The sequence below is a fragment of the Podarcis erhardii genome (genome assembly GCF_964252035.2).
Source record: "Podarcis erhardii genome assembly, chromosome: 10".
In the NCBI taxonomy this organism is placed as follows: Eukaryota; Metazoa; Chordata; class Lepidosauria; order Squamata; family Lacertidae; genus Podarcis; species Podarcis erhardii.
In genome coordinates this window covers 70,627,292-70,644,599 of record NC_138500.1, presented here as the reverse complement: position 1 = coordinate 70,644,599, position 17,308 = coordinate 70,627,292, and the positions used below count along the sequence as shown (strand labels likewise).

The 17,308-nt window shown below is 46.7% G+C and overlaps 1 protein-coding gene across 3 annotated transcripts in view; it reads right to left on the bottom strand.

The window, feature by feature from the left end:
* RELN (reelin) overlaps positions 1–17,308 on the bottom strand; it is a 308,114-nt gene that overhangs the window by 61,259 nt on the left and 229,547 nt on the right. For all 3 annotated transcript variants that reach the window (XM_081879038.1, XM_081879039.1, XM_081879040.1), the window contains 10 exons: positions 15,869–15,945; positions 11,911–12,069; positions 11,190–11,378; positions 10,819–11,092; positions 4,801–4,941; positions 4,516–4,693; positions 4,283–4,367; positions 2,846–3,028; positions 1,194–1,365; positions 918–1,020 (listed from right to left, as the gene is read on the bottom strand). In XM_081879038.1, coding sequence (XP_081735164.1) covers positions 918–1,020; positions 1,194–1,365; positions 2,846–3,028; positions 4,283–4,367; positions 4,516–4,693; positions 4,801–4,941; positions 10,819–11,092; positions 11,190–11,378; positions 11,911–12,069; positions 15,869–15,945 — 1,561 coding nt within the window. The remainder of the gene's footprint in view (positions 1–917; positions 1,021–1,193; positions 1,366–2,845; positions 3,029–4,282; positions 4,368–4,515; positions 4,694–4,800; positions 4,942–10,818; positions 11,093–11,189; positions 11,379–11,910; positions 12,070–15,868; positions 15,946–17,308) is intronic.

Genomic DNA, 17,308 nt, shown 5'->3' with positions numbered 1-17,308 from the left:
TGCCTGTCATGGGGTCGTCTGCTCTTGGGGCAGGGGCCTGGTAGGAATTTTGTCCATCTGGCTGATTGGCTGGGGCCATTTGGTTTTTGCCTACTGCGTAGCAAATCGTCACAACTTGTAAGGTTGCGGTTAGGCATTGGTTTATGGTTTGGTTGGTTGAGGGGCATGGATTGGCTGTGCCTGCCCCTCCAATGCTGCTGCTGCAAGGGATTCCGTTAAAGGAATCGGGGGCTAACTATTGCTTGTCCACTCTGACAAGGGGGCTCGGGCCATAGCAATGAGGTCCTGGTTGCATTTGGGGAGGGCTGAGGGCAGGTTCCCCGCTCCGTCGCTACTCCCAAGTGTATTCCCCTTTTCTGACTTTCGCATCGTGCGGAATATCAGTCTGCCCCCCATGGTGGGGGCAGATAGTCGCAACCAATGCCTAAGCAACCACTCACATTTTTGTATTTTAATAAAGTGCCCAAAATTATGCCAAAAACCTTAAACAAAAAATTCTGTGTGGTATGTGAGTTATTGGGGTGGCCCTGGGGACCTCAACACGCAACACAGCACCAGTGGGTTTTCTAATACATTGGACAGAACAAACTCAATATGGAAAGCCTTTTTTTCATCTACATTCTCCCGTCATTCACAACTTTCCCCTAAGGATACTGTAATGAACTATAATAACTACAATATAAAACGAGGAATAACGGGTCAAAATATTACAAAGTTTAGGTGAATGCATACTACGAATATAATTCTTTCCTTATTTCCATATGGGATTGGACTAATTCTAGAGATTCACATAGATTACATTAATAGGATTCCCTCCACTACCCTTTAATAACATATAAGAGAGGCAGGGAAATGTCAAAGCAAGACTAGCAATGACTAACGCTCAATAAGCAGGAGAAGAACATAATGATAAGTACCTCAAATTGGATTATGGTGTTCTCATTCACGTTCAAATCCCTTGTAGTAATTGAATGTTCCCCAACTTCATTTGAAACAAAGACCATCGCAGAATCTTCCTCCCTATTAAGAGAAACCAAAGTGATTATTTCATAGCTAAATTATTAACATAAATTTTATATGTTTATTCAACTTATGAGAGGATAGCACATTCCGCTTTTCTAGCATAAATGCACCACTATTAGTAAGTGAAACTTTCTTTTGGAATAGTCTTGGATATATTTTATGATACGTACGGTGCTCCTTTTGAAGAATATGGACAATAAAGCCCGATGTTGCCACCGGGATAGAAAAACCAATTGTCTTCCTTTGGACCAAAGTCAAAGGTATCCAGCAGGATTACAGGATTCTTAATGTTGTTTCCATCAATAATTAAATCATCTAGAATCCAGATTTCTTCTTTCTTACCTGGGAAAATAAACACCTATGTTGCTACTGGTTTAATTGTTCTAGAACAGGAGAAAATAATTACACATGATAAGTTACCTCTAGGGTTGGAGGAATCTGTCAAATTCTGTTTCTCTCAGTTTCTTATATTTCCTTTCTTAAATGCAGTTCTCCACATTTCCACACCAGGTTGCAAATTATTTTTAAATGACCTCGTAAAAATTCAGCAGCATTTTAGTGCAAATTTATCCCAGTATACACTTGTTTGTATGCAGTTTTGCCTACAAAGGAATTTCCCCTTAAATAATGCATTTTTTTTTTACCAATATATGCATATTATGGACACTTCTTTTCACCAATATGCATTTTTGTACACATTAGTTGGTTGGAGCACTGCGTCACAAAATTCAAAGAAGTGTAAATGTCAAAGTATATCTGTGTTTTGGTTTTCATGTTATTTTGAAAAGGTTTGCGTTTAAATGTGAACTGAATTGATTTTGTTCCCCCATCCCAAGTCATCACTATGGTTAACCTGTTTTTTCCCAAAAATGTATTACAGTGGTGCCCCGCAAGACGAGTGCCTCGCAGGACGAAAAACCCGCTAGACGAAAGGGTTTTCTGTTTTGGAGGTGCTTCGCAAGACGAATTTCCCTATGGGCTTGCTTCGCAAGACGAAAATGTCTTGCGAGTTTTTCCAACTTTTTTTCCCTTTCCCCCCTTTTTCTAAGCCGCTAAGCCACTTATCCGCTAAGCCGCTAAAAGCCGCTAAGCCGCTAATAGCGCTAATCCGCTAAGCCACTAATGGGCTTGCTTCGCAAGACGAAAAAACCACTAGACGAAGAGACTCGCGGAACGGATTCTTTTCGTCTTGCGAGGCACCACTGTACGATGTTACCATGCGCCATAGTCTTCCTAATAACAAACGTGGCACGTATGGGTAATTGTAGCCTGGCCTGAGGAGAAATCTTTAACTTATCTCTCTCTGTTGGGTACATTAGCTCAGGCACATCAAATTCATAACTAGTAACACCTCTTTGCTAGCCACAGTCTCTGATGACGTTTCCTAAGCAGCTCCTTCACTGAGGACTGTGACTGGTTCCTGATGACCCTGGATCCCTATAATCAGCTTTGGGTTAGCCATAGGAAACCCGTGTTTCCTGAGAAAAACCCGTGTTTCCTGAGAAAAGGTGTAACCTTTCCTGCTCCTTGTTGCCTCCTGTCACTCATATTTGCCCACTTCCTGGATTGTCTTTCATATGTACAAGATAGGAATGTTTTGCTCATTTATTTATTCATTACATGCATTTTTACTCCACCCCTAAAACAGTTCCCAGGGAAACCTTCAAAATACAGAGGTTGAAATTTAATTTTATAACATGCTGCAGGATTCCAGGCAATATATAAATAAATGTAACAGAGCAGAAGCCTTGTATAATCACACCATTTGAAATTAAGTAAAAATATACACAATTATATACGATTTTGTATTATTTCTCATTACCATTGTTATAAGGCTGCCAGAGCCTGAACCGTGTAGCGTTGGTTCGTGCTGCATATGGAAGTGGGATGTTAATGAAGAGAACGTCCGTTGTTTGAGTAAAATAAAACTCATCTATCAGGTGCCAAGTGATGCCCCCATTGATGGAATACTGAAGCAGGACAGAATGAGACCTTTCTGGGGTACCTAGAACAAGAGGGAGGAAATCATAATGACAATGTAAAAGTCACTGTGAGAATGAGCTGTTGGGCAGCATACTACGGTTGCGTGGCGAGTTCCCGCCCCCCACCAGGATAAATAAAGACACGAGACACCATAATTAAGATTAATTGGGCGAATTAGGCCACAACTTTATTGAATTCAGGAATGAGAGGCATTGGCTTAGGCATTGGTCCTATCGACTATCCGGCTCCAGCCCATTTGCTGGAGACACGGGGAAGGGTTAACACTTTATCGGGGGAGTCTCCTGCCGAGGCACGTCGACTAGGAGCTCCCCCGGGTCACCGCTCGGGGGCGCACCTTTGGCCCACACCTCCAAAGGCTTCGGACAGGGCCACGCCCCCCAGAGTCCTTTAACGGACCACCCTTCACTCACTGGGGGGAGGTGATGGCGTTCCGAAAAGAGGGTGAGCCCCCTCTGCGCCGGCCCTAAATAGGGCAGGCCACACACCCCCAGCCAGCCGATTGGCTGGCTGGGGGGGGCAGACCCGGCCGGGATTCCCCTGTTCTCGTGGGGGCTGAAACCAGCCCCCGCTCACGTGGGGGTGGGCGTGAAGCCCGCAACCCCACCTCCTGGGCAGGCCGGAAGTGGCTTTACGGAACAATGAATGAGGTTTCAAATTAAAACACAGTACAAGTAGATTTACAAAGAAACCCTAGCCTTGCCAATTTGCAAAACAAACAAACAAACAAACAAACAAACAACCCACAGTAAAACAATATGAGCTACTAATCCAAGGCTCTTTAAGGGAGGGTCAAAGATCAAGAGAGGAAGGAAAAGGGCAACATGCAGTACTGGCTGAAAATGTTACTCCCAATCTCTTAGAACAGGCATACCAGACTCGGCCCTCCAGATGTTTTGAGACTACAGTTCCCATCATCCTTGACCACTGGTCCTGTTAGCTAGGAATGATGGGAGGTGTAGTCCCAAAACATCTGGAGGGTTGAGTTTGCCTATGCCTGTCTTAGAATGACATTTTTTTCACTGTCACTTATGGCTGCAGGTTTCTTTCTTGGCCGGGGGGGGGGGGGCTCCTAGAATATGGAGTTGTAGTCATTACTTGGTCAACCATCCTGTAGCAAAATATGCTGACCTGTGTTATTTTGATCATCAGTGCCTCTTTGGTTCTGCCCTCCAGAATGACAATAGTCTACAGATTACCCACAGCTTTTCAAGTTAGTACGGATTATATTATTTACAGTAATCAATCATTACCTTACCTTTGGCTAAGAATTTGAATGAAAACTGGATGTACATTGTATTAGTACAATCTAAATCTCTTGAAACAAGCATTCTCAGCCCTTCCTGTAACAAATAATAGATAGGAAGAAGTTATTTTTTTTTCTTTTTCAGCAGGGCAGATCAAGGATTTCTATAATTTAATCTTGCTAAACAGTTTCAAGAAGGCATTGCAAAAACAATCAAAACATTTTGAACAAGAATAACTTCTAACCCCTTTAAAGATGAGAGTTGTTCCAGATTTGATGGTGTCGCCATTCAGGTTCCCTCTCTCAGCTCCATAGACTTCAGGCCAAAGGTCAGGATGCAAGTTGCCATTGAAGTCATCTTTCAGAACAGAAGGGAGGGGGGCAGCTGGGACACAGTAAGGGCCTCCAAAACCTCTGTCACACCTGAAAACAAATTGTGGGGGGTGGTTGGGAACAATATCCACTGACTAATGAGACATAATCTTTACATCACCAAGAAGCAAAAGGGCATGAAACATGTGTCTCCTTACACACAGCGGCCAGCATCGCAGATCCCGTGGCCTGAGCACATCCAAGGACATCCAGTGGCCAGGATGACATTATCAATAGCCCACATATCCCCACCAGGAACATAATTATGTTGAATCCATCTGAAGCGTGTTCTGGGAGATCTGGGAATCACAAACAAAAATAGTAATTCAGAACAGTCCCGCTGCTATTGGAGAAAGAGGATCGAAAATTGCGGGGGGGGGGGGAGGGAATCTGGCAATTTCACTTCTCCAAGTTTCTCATTTTGCAATCTTAAATGCAGTTCTCCACAACTTGCAGCAATTAGCTATAAAAAAAGCTCCTCGTGAAAATTTATCAGCATCTTAGTTCTAATTTCTTTTACGTGGCCCTCCAAACCTGCAGAGAGGGAGAATGAATTCACAAATGACGGTATGCAGGGGGGAGGTGTCCCACTGACTTTTGCTTTTGCGCCACTTTTTCCTGTGGTCCCACCTGCTGCCACAGTTATGTGCCCCTGCGCACTCCCTCCCTCCCCCCCAGGGGAATGTGTCCCTTAAGTCTGAAAGGGTAGCCTATGCCAGGACCACACTTATTTCTATCAAATCATATGCATATCTTTTTAACACCCTTAAAAAATAAAATCCAAACCAATAGTTAACTATCCCAAATTGTGCTTATATGAGGTGCCCCATATTCTGGCAACCTAACCTTTTAACTTTTAAAGCAAGAGGAACACCACAATTATGTTTATCGTCTCATCTAGTTCTCCCCTTTTCGTCATGGGATAATGACTTGCTTAGCTCTGAGGAAGATGTGAGATGTGACCATTTGATTTGGCCAAAGCATAGTTACTTTAACCTTGAAGCATGGAGAAAAATGGCCTTTGCTCTAGGGTGGCCCTCTTTGTAAACAGTCCTGTGCATTAAAATAGGGTTTGTGGTTAAAAGCATCCTTAGGAATCAATCATTCACAGTTTCTGTTATGTAGTGAAGTTTCACCCTGGGCCAGCAGGGGGATACTGTATATAGTTTTCAATCAGGTCTGTAGATAGTTTTCCCTCAGGTCCGCGTCAGTTATTTTAGGCGGGAACTCTGGGCTGTTGTTGTTACAATGTTGACAGCCGGCTGCCTATAAAAGCAGGCCGGCTGAGCTGTTTGCAGTCAGTTCTATTCCAGCTTACGAAATAAAGAGCTAGTTGGAGAAATCGCTGTGTCGTCGGCTATGTCAACCCACAACTTAACACTGGCGACGAGGATGGGATTGATGGACATCAGAGCACAGCCTGATGCGGCCAGCCTCTGAACTGAGCTGAATCACTGAGCTGAATCACTGAGCGAAATCACTGGACAGAACCAATTCAGAGCTGACTGTTCTGGCTAGAGCACTGTGTTCCATCCATCGCCCTTCACGCCGGCATCGGAATCATGGCTTCACTTGTGCCTCTACCGCCGTTTGCGCCAGCCTCTGAATCATGGGATTCCTACCTCGCTCGGTTCGACTGCTACCTCCAAGCCAACGAGCTGACAGCAGTATCAAAGGATCGGAAGCGGGGCCTATTCCTCAGCCTCTGTGGGCCTGGGGTGTTTGAGACGGCCCGAGCATTGGTTGCGCCCGAAGCAGTCCAGGCAACACCATGGGACACGATCCAAGAGAAGCTCCGCAACCACTACGCACCAAAGCCGTCCAAGATTGCTGCCCGCCATGCGTTCTACCACCGGAACCAGGCAGAGGGGGAGTCAATCAACAACTACACCACCGCCCTGCGACAGGCTGCAATGCACTGTGAGTTCCGAGACTTAGACGATGCCCTGATGGATCGAATCGTCTGCGGGGTCCGGGACATCCATCTGCAACGGCGTCTCCTCGCCAAGCCAGACCTCACGCTGCAGAAAGCCATTGAGGAGGCTGTGGCCTCAGAAGCTGCTGAACGCTCCGCCCAGGAGATCCGCAAGTGCAGCAGCCCGCGTCTTGCTAGGGAGCCAGTTCCGGTGCATCATGAAGAGGCCAGCAGTGATGAGGCATCCTCCAGTGAAGGCGATGACGTGCACCAGACAAAGCGGGAGCACAGGAAGTTCCAACAGAAGTCCAAGGGCCAACCGGAATGTGCCGGCTGCGGAGGCAACCATTCCCGTGCCAAGTGTCGATTCAGAGACGCCATCTGTAGGAAGTGTTCCAGAAGGGGCCACATCGCTAAGGTCTGCCGATCGGCTCCATCTGACACCCCCCCTTCATCGACTCGCAAGTCCAAGCCTTCCCTCCAGTCTGCCAAGGAAAGTTGTTTCGCTCTCACCAACTGCCGCTGCCCGTCTGGAACCACGATTGGCCAAACCGACTCGCCTACGCGACGCAAGCTGAACGTCACGGTGCTCATTGAAGGAGCTCCATGTGACATGGAGATCGACACCGGGTCTGCCCTGTCCATCGTGTCGTGGAGCACCATCAAAAGACTGGTACCCAGAGTGTCCAAAAGGCAACTCGACTCTCACCGCGTACACCTGAGAGACTACCAGGGAAACGACATTCCCGTGGTAGGCGTTGGCCGGTTCCGGATTGCCTTCAAGGATTTTTCGGGCCTGCTCCGGTTGGTGGTGGTCGAAGGTCAGCGGCCAAGCCTCCTAGGGCTAGACTGGTTTGATGCCCTCGGCCTGGAAGTCACCGGCATCAACTGCATCTCTAACGCAGAGACTGAGGGTCTGGTCAAAGACTTTGCCGAGGTTTTTGACGGCACCTTGGGGCAATATACAGGTACGCCCATCTCCTTTAGCCTTGATCCACAAGTCGCCCCCATCAAGCTAAAGCCACGCCGGGTTCCCTTTGCTCTCAAGGCTAAGGTGGACGAACAACTGGACAAACTGATCGCCCAAGGAGTTTTGGAGCCGGTTGACCACGCCAAGTGGGAAACCCCCATCGTCACGCCTGTCAAGCCAGATGGGTCGGTGAGAATCTGCGCTGACTACAAGTGCACGATCAACAAGGCACTTCAGCAGCACGCTTATCCGGTGCCTGTTGTCCAACACCTGCTGCATTCCCTGGGTGAGGGTAAGGTCTTCGCTAAGCTGGACCTTGCCCAAGCCTATCAACAACTGCCAGTCGATGATGCCACTGCTGAAGCCCAGACGATCGTCACCCACCGGGGGGCATTCCGTTGCCGCCGGTTGCAGTTCGGGGTGAGTGTGGCTCCTGGCATCTTCCAAAGCCTTATGGAGCGTCTCCTGCAAGGGCTTCCGGGCGTGGTACCATATTTTGATGACGTCTTGGTGTCTGCAGACTCACACCAGCAGCTGTTCGAGCGCCTCCGTGCCGTGCTGACCAGGTTCCAAGAGGCCGGGCTCAAGGTAAAGAGGGAGAAGTGCCAGATCGCCGTTCCACAGGTAGAGTTCCTGGGCTATCTTATCGATGCCTCCGGCCTTCACCCGACCACATCCAAGATCCGCGCTATCCAGCAGGCCCCCACCCCAAAGAACAAGACGGAGTTGCAGGCATTCCTGGGGCTGCTGAACTTTTATAACATGTTCCTGCCCCACAAAGCCACAGTGGCTGAGCCTCTTCACCGACTCCTTAGTACAAAGACGCCTTGGGCCTGGGGTCATCGGGAGACGGCGGCCTTCAATGCGGTTAAGGCTCTCCTTTCATCAGACAGTGTGCTGGTACAGTACAGTGAATCCAGGCCGCTGGTCCTTGCCTGCGACGCCTCACCTTTTGGCATCGGTGCTGTCCTTAGTCACCGTTTTCCAGATGGAAGAGAAGCACCACTCGCCTACTTTTCCAGGACACTATCTCTGACGGAACGGAATTACAGCCAGCTCGACAAGGAGGCATTGGCACTTGTGGCTGGAGTGAAGAGGTTCCATGAATACCTCTATGGCAGGACTTTTGACCTCATCACTGACCACAAGCCACTCCTGGGCCTCCTCGCCGGTGATCGTCCAACTCCACCGGTCCTCTCGCCACGCATGCTGCGATGGACTGTTTTCCTGGCTGCCTACCACTACCGGCTCATCCATCGCCCGGGGAAATCGATGGGCCATGCCGACGCCCTCAGCCGTTGCCCTCTTCCAGCATTTGTGGAAGACCCGGCCCCAGCTTCATCGCTCCTTCTGATTGAGGATCTTCCGGCAGCGCCTGTATCAGCTGCCACTGTGGCCTCCGCGTCTGCCCAGGATCGCACCATCAGCCGGGTGCTCAACTGGGTGTGGAGGGGGTGGCCACAAGGGCCTTTTGCATCAGAGTTCCAGCCCTTCGCAACCAGACAACATGAACTCTCAGCTCATCGCGGCTGTCTGCTGTGGGGAGACCGCGTCGTGATTCCCCAGGGACTCCGTCAGCGCGTCCTGGAGGCTCTGCACGTTGGCCACCCGGGAATTGTCAAAATGAAGGCGTTGGCTCGGTGTTATGTCTGGTGGCCTAATATGGACGATGCCATCACTGCCTGGGTGTCCGCCTGTCAAGCGTGCCAAGAGTCGAGGCCTGCACCACCGGCAGCTAAGGGACACACCTGGGAGACGCCAAAGACACCCTGGTCGAGGGTGCACATCGATCTGGCTGGCCCCTTTCACGGCCGGACCTTTATGGTAGTGGTGGACGCCTATTCCAAATGGCTGGAGGTCGCCCTGATGCCCTCCACCACTACCGAAGCTGTCATCCGGGTGCTGCGAGGCCTGTTTGCAACGCATGGGTGTCCTGATGTCCTTGTCTCTGACAACGGACCACAGTTCACGTCAGGCACGTTTGAGCGGTATCTTTTGGGACTGGGCATCCGCCATGCCCTAACGGCACCCTTTCATCCATCCAGCAACGGGCAAGCGGAAAGAATGGTGCGCTCGACAAAAGAGGCACTGGCGCGCCTGGACCGGGGAGACTGGCATGAGCGGGTCGCCGAATACTTGTTCGTGCAACACATCACCCCTCATGCGGCCACAGGGAGGAGTCCTGCTGAACTGCTTATGGGCCGCCGCCTCAGGTCACCACTCGACCGGCTACACCCGGACTTTGCCGTGGCTGAACCCCCAGGCTGTGCCAACGCGCCACGGTCATTTGTCCCAGGAAACCAGGTCTTTGCCCGGAACTATGTGGGGGACATTCCTTGGGTGCCAGCCACAGTAGTGGGAGTCACGGGACCTCGCTCGTACCAGGTGGCACTCGAAGACGGACGCTTGTGGCGACGGCACATAGACCAGCTTAGGCGCAGGGTTGGGGACTTGGACACTACCGAGGTGCCCCCAACTGCGCTTGCGGCTCCAGAAGAGACACGTACAGATGGCGAGGCCCCACCTACACCTCCCTCGCAAACTGCCAGCGTGGAGCCGAACCAAGCCGCTTCAGAGGGTCTGCCAGACTTACCACAGACTCAGACCACTCCACTTGCGGAGGCTCCACCCACAGCAGCGGATCCAGGGGATTTGGTTCCAACGCCACCTAGGGTCGCACCACAGCCTCAGCAAGAACTGTGTGGCCCTCCGGACTTGGCTACCAGTCCCCGGCGGTCTGGCAGAGTTCCCAAGCGCCCAACTTATTTAAAGGACTATGTTGTTGGACATGTATCACTGTTGGTCTAAGTATGGGAAATGTAACCAATATGCTTTTGTGCCTAATTGAACCATTACGCGTAGTGCTGTATATAAGGAAACCATTACGATTGTAACTAACGCCTTATCTCGGTGGGGAGGGGTGTTATGTAGTGAAGTTTCACCCTGGGCCAGCAGGGGGATACTGTATATAGTTTTCAATCAGGTCTGTAGATAGTTTTCCCTCAGGTCCGCGTCAGTTATTTTAGGCGGGAACTCTGGGCTGTTGTTGTTACAATGTTGACAGCCGGCTGCCTATAAAAGCAGGCCGGCTGAGCTGTTTGCAGTCAGTTCTATTCCAGCTTACGAAATAAAGAGCTAGTTGGAGAAATCGCTGTGTCGTCGGCTATGTCAACCCACAACTTAACAGTTTCTGTTACGGTTATGTGAAAAAATTGAGCTGAATTCTACACTTTCTTTCACAGCAAAACAGTAAAGGGGTGGAAGAAGCCTGAATAAGAGAGTAATTCTTACATCGTTGCAGGTGGGAGGTAGATGGTCACTCGCTTCCAGTTCTGAAACCTTTCAGAAGTGTAAATTGAGCTCTCAGTGTAATGCTGACATCCTATCCTGGGAGGAACGCACTCTTCGGTCACCAAATGCCAGTCTCTCCCATTGTTTATGGAATACTGGAAGTAAATACTATGGGAATTGCTGAATGGCTTGCTACAGCCCATGTTCAGCTCAAACTGCATGAAGGTGGAATCAGACACATGGAAATCCCAAGTCTCAGCATATCGAGATTTTCCTAAAAAGAGTGCAAGGAAGAAAACCATTTTACTTAAAATTCATTTTTTTAAAAAGAAGCTGTAGTGTGTTTGCATTTTACTAAATGAGAGCCTTACCTGTATTTTCACTGAATATGAGAGCTGTATCCATAGAGAGGCAATCAATATCTACTTGACCCCCTTGGACCCTGTACCAGTTAGCTTGTAAATCGACAGAACCATCAAATTTATCTTGAAAACCAGTCTGAGAGCTGTCATTCATTCCTACAAGGACATCATCCAAAGCCCATTGTGCTGAATGCTTCCCTACAAACAAATAGAAATATTTGGTCATTATTTCCCCACACTTTATGTGTGTGTGTGTGGGGGGGAAACTAATTTATGAGGCAGTTGGACCAGATGATTCTTGGAGGTCCTTCCAACGCTACGATTCTATGATATAGGTCTAGTGAAAAATCTTCATCCCAACTAAGAACTTGGTCTGTCTGAGTTGAGATGGCCAAGAAGGCAAAACAGGAGTAGAAAGGTTGGTGACAGTAGGAAAAGATATTTCATAATCAAAAATTGGAATCCAGGGCACATGTGGAGATTCATTGTACAATTAATTCACTGTACAGTTAAACATACTTGAAATAGTAAACAATGAACAAAATCAATGGACCTTAAACTTATGTACCCTAATATTTGAACACACCAAGGGTTTGTTTTGCCAGTGTTTATAGAATAGACATGTTAATGTTCATTAAACAAAATTGTACCTTCCCTAGCCATTACTAGGTCTTAAAACTTATATACTAAATTGGAATGTTAAAGGTTCATAATAGTGTTAAACACATACCATGTTGAGGTTGCCACCATCGGAAAGCGGTGGCTGGTGTTTTGGCCTCACGAGGCAATTCTATGGATACAATCTGCGGTTCTAAGAAAGACATGAAGTCCAATTCTCGCAGCAGATACCAGCTTATTCCATTGTCATTTGAATATTGAACTACAAGCCCTGTACATTAGGATGGAATACAGTAATTTAGTCAAAACCCTGCAGAAGACCTAGGAGCATAGGCCAATCTTCACCAGCGGACACCGAAGACAAAATTTAAGCAACACTTTCATAAGTTCAAGTTCAAGGTAAGCTTGATTTGAAAAAAAAAATCTCTCTTTTAAAATGAAAACTTATGAGCTTGGACATACTATTTGCTTTCTGATAAATCAGCACACTTAAAAGCTTTTCATCTATTGCAACATAAACAAAGATTTGGCTCCTATTAACCTGTTTCACAGAACTTGGACCTTTTCTGAACTCCTCTTGTCCCACCAAAAAAATCAATTAAATTAAACTACATATTATAAAACGTGTTTTGTTGAATCTGAATGGTGAATTTCAAAGTGCGGCTGTGTTTTGGTTTGCATATTGTTTTGGACAGTGCAAATTAGGTAGGTTCACCTTTCTTTGTGGACTGAATTACATTTATCCCGTATCCCTGTTTTCACATCAACAAAGCAGTGAGATTAATTCCCTCACTCTAACATATTGCTGCAGAACTGGAACAAGTGTAATAGTGATGCTCCAAGGGAATCCTGCTGCCATTGCTCTTTAAAACAAATACCCACTGCAAGTTTTCTTGTCAATAATTTATTATTGATAATGCTAATTTGATTTTAAATCCATAAACACAAATTAATACCTGCATCTCACTAGCGAGGCATCTATACTTCACAGGTATGAGTACTCTGCGGAAGGATTTAGAGAGATTTACATTTGAAGTGGCAGCATTACTGAGGCTGAGAGATGTCTGTGAGCTGGGAATCACATGGGGAGTCGGGGCTTTTGGGCATTATGGTTTAAGAGTTATAGGAGAAGATGGGGTTAGTTTTGCATTTGTCTCTAAAGGATTGTTCCCATGGTGCTGGCAGCATAATGGAGTCCAGCCTTTGGGACTAAGCACAAAATCACACAGAGGCAATTTGTAATCTACCATGCATGCAATTTTGAGTTCATGCATAATTAGTCTTTTATCAGTGTATGGTCATATACATAAAACCCATAAAAAAACCAGAGGGGTACTGTTGTGATAACTTGGTTTGAGAATTAATAACCAAGCAGAATTAATAACCCAGCAGCAGCCAAGAATCAATGCTTCAATTACTTTTCAAGTAATGCAGTACTTTTTCTGTCATGACAACAGATAAATTGTGGCTTTTAAAACATTCTAATTTTCATTCTGTATGATGCTGATATGTTTGACCTATTTCTCCCTAAAGACAGGAGCTCTTTACCATGATAACTTAATGTTATATTTCTACAGTATTAATATGGAATATTCAGTGGCCCTCAAAGTGTAAAATCATAGGATGTCAACAGGCTCTGGTAGAGGATATTATAGAACACTTCTCTGCTTTTTGTAACAGAACTAAAAACTCACCCAGATGTTACTTTTACGACGAGGACAGGCGTCCCTGTGAACACCCAACTTCCTAGCCATTTTGTGAGGCTATAAAGTGAATTTCTTTCTCAACGGCAGCTGCTGGCAAAGAAACTCACAGTACCATGGTCTTGTCTCGTGTGGTCAAGGCCACTGTATAGTAAATTGTCTTGCAAGTGAGGAGAAAATGGACTATGAAAATGGAGCAGAGGGCTATCAATGTCTGCTAGCCATGATGACTCTGCAACCACAGATGGAGGCAGCCATGCTTCTGAACACCAGCTGCTTGAAACCACAGGAAAGGAGAGCTCTCATGTCCTCAAATCCTGCTCGCTGGGTTCCCGCAAGCATCTGGTTGGACACTGTGAGAACAGGATGTTGAATCAGATGGTCCATTGGCCTGATCCAGCAGGCTCTTACTATGCTGTTGTGCTATTCCTTACTTACATAGTTCATTTGGCCTCAGAGTATGACCAACAGCAGGAAAGCTGCCACACAGATAACAATTCTCTGTAGCAGTATTTGTGCTCAGATTGTTTCACGTGAGGCTGTGCTGTGTGTTTTGACTGCTCAGAATTCAGTATTATTTGTTTCAACTACACAGGCACAAAAAGAGAAAGAGCTCAACCAAAGCAAAAATTGAGCAGTGCAAAAATTAAATATAAATGTTACTATAAATAATACTTCCCCCAACTTCAGTTTTTATGAGGTGACTCCATTAATTGAAAGACCATAGAGTTTGGGGTTCGTATAGCTAGGAAATAAATGTACATTCATCTTTATGCCTACTTTGTCAAAATGCTCTCACACATTGGATCCATGTATGAGTAGGGTCAGGCCCAGAAGCCTGTCTGCCCCATCATACACCCTGGTTTGCCACAGCCCAACGCTAGCAAAATATAGCCTAAGCTGTTGCAGTAGCTGGATGTAGGAAGAGGTTAATTTCCTTCATGAGCAGAAATCACCCCATGGGTGAGCTGATCACAGGTGCAAGGTCAACTCAGCCAGTTGCCCAATTCTCCAACTATATCTGTGATTAACGCATGGCGGCCAGTTTAGTAGCTGTTCAGCGTTGTGCATTGATTATCTGAAGTTACTTAGAGCAACGGCAATACTTTGTATCTGTATATATCTGTTCAGGCATCTCCCCACTTGGGCGCAACCGTGACTATGCATGGTGCCGGGAAATAAATGAATAAACCAATTCTAACCTGAAATGGTGGGAGACAGCTGGAAATTCCTATGTGGCTTGTGAGGAGACCCTCCCCAGAGCCCGAAGAGGATGTCAGTGAGCCAAAAGTCTAGGAAAAAAGACTCCAAGGGTTCCAAAATGGCACACAGGAGCTCTCACTGCTGCTGCCAGGCTACACTGCTGAGCAGCTGTTGGGCAGGAAGCTGCATGTACTGCAATGGGCTCCCTACATAAGTGCATTTCGCTTATGTGCGCAGGGGTCCAGAATGTAATCCCTGTGTAAGTGGAGAGTTGCTTGTATCTGAAAAGCCTACAAGCTGGATCTTATTTTTCTGTGTGACCTTCAGCTTATGTGGGGCTTATGTTCTGGGATCAAAGTGTAAAGCAAAAAACTGCATTGTCAGAACACATTGGGTTCAATGGCGGGTGGGGTTATCAAAGTCTTTTTTTCCAGAATGCCCGCCCCCTTTTGCTTTAAATTATTTTGCCAATCGCATAAAGTCAAATGCACATAAATTGTGAGTTACTCGTGTAACTTTGTCCGGAACTGTTTTGCTGAGCCTATTCCTTCTACAACAGTAAAAGATTTGGACCTTACTCTGCTCCTGTGTGGTGACTGGTACTGCAAGCAAGAGCCACACATGCACAGCGTGTGCATCTTAGACCAGATTCCAAAAACAAGCATCCGCAGAAAGGAAGACTTTCACATACAACTGTACGTGCAATGGCACCCACGTGATCTGGAATCTCAATTGCACAAGATTCCAGATCGCATGGATGCCTTTGTGCATGCCCCAAAGCTTCCTCATTGCAGTGTACACAATGTGCACCAACATCAGGAGGCATATCAGCTTGCATGACATAGAAGCCAGAATGGAAACTATTAAAAAGGATAGTATTAGGATTCGACAGCAATGGATACTATGGGCAGGGAGTAGGATTAGCCCCTTCCCTAGTGTTTCATCGACTGTATCCCTTAGTGGCCAAGCCTCATTGATAGGGATCACACTCAGGTGTGAAATGTGTATCTGCCCTCAAAAATCAAACTGATGGGCATTTTGCTAGGGTCAAATTAGTGACAAAATAATGGGTTTCCATATGGCTTTCACAAAAATTAAGACACAATATCAACAAGACAGTTTTAAATATGTGAAAACTTACAACTAAATAAAAATCGAGTTTACCTTCATTTCTGGCTCTGGGTTTGTTGCAGCCTGTGCCGATTGTTTTGCTTCCAATTTGTACATAAAACTGAACTAGTCTGTTAACAAAAATGTTGAACATTTCTTTTAGGGGACGAAAAACCACACACACAGCATAGTTAAAGCCTCAAGCAGGGGTTCCCAATAGGTAATCTGCGGACCCCAGAATATCCGCATAACCCACCCAGGGGGGTCTGTGGCACCGTTCACATAACAAAAACTACCATAGAGATATCATATTTTCAAAAGTAGGGGGCCCATGGCTTGGCTTTTGAAAAACAGGGGTCCGCAGCACTTAGCTAATTGGGAACCACTGGCCTAGAGGATAGTATTATCAGACACATTTTCCTAGCACATGATTTCTCTTTAAAACGTAGTTTGCATAGACCTCTGTTTAGCTCTTCCTATTTAAAATGGCTTCAAATTTCTACTAGCCCGGGATGCCATAGGCTTTATGGGAAAGGACACCTTTTAAGTGTTGCCACTAAACAGCAGTCTGATGCCCTTTACTCCTCTGGGGCTTCTACCCCACTCCATTTTATTGGTATTAGAATTACTTAGTGACAGGAGTCCATTCCCTGTCTCACCTCTTCACGTAGCTAGGAAATTGGCAGAGTTGGGGGATGGAGGAGAGAAGCAGCTGGCATAGGAGAGTGGGCTGGGCTTTAAAAGTTTATGTACTAAAACATAGCTCTTTTTCTAAAATACAGTGGTACCTCGGGTTAAGTACATAATTCGTTCAGGAGGTCCATACTTAACCTGAAACTGTTCTTAACCTGAAGCACTACTTTAGCTAATGGGGCCTCCCGCTGCTGCTGCGCCGCCGGAGCATGATTTCTGTTCTTATCCTGAAGCAAAGTTCTTAACCTGAAGCACTATTTCTGGGTTAGCGGAGTCTGTAACCTGAAGCGTATGTAACCCGAGGTACCACTGTATGAATGCATGGTTTTCAAACATATCCTATAGTGAGGCTGCAATCCTTTACACACCTGGGAATAAGGAAGAGCCACTGAACTTAATAGGACTTGTCCGCATTAAATGTCTACTCCAGAGAGGTGCTTAGAGCACATTGCATAGCACCCACTCACACATGGCACCAGGAAATAAATATAAAATTCAGCCCAAACCCAGAAATGGTGGGAGAGAGCTAGAGAGTCCTTGTGGCTTGCAAGGAGATCCACCCCCCTGAGCCCCACGAGGACATCAGTGAGGGCAGAGGAAGCCCCAAAGAGACCAGAGGCACAGCGGGGTTTGTTCACACTGCTCAGCCTCCCCGCCTAACAGCTGATGTGCCAGGTAGCGCAGCAGCAGCCACTTCCCCCCACATTCTCCAGCCTCCTGCCAGCCTCAGAGCTTCAATTCTAGCTGTGGATATTTTTGGATACAGTATTTTTGGTACAGGTTGGAAAAAGAGCAGCAGAG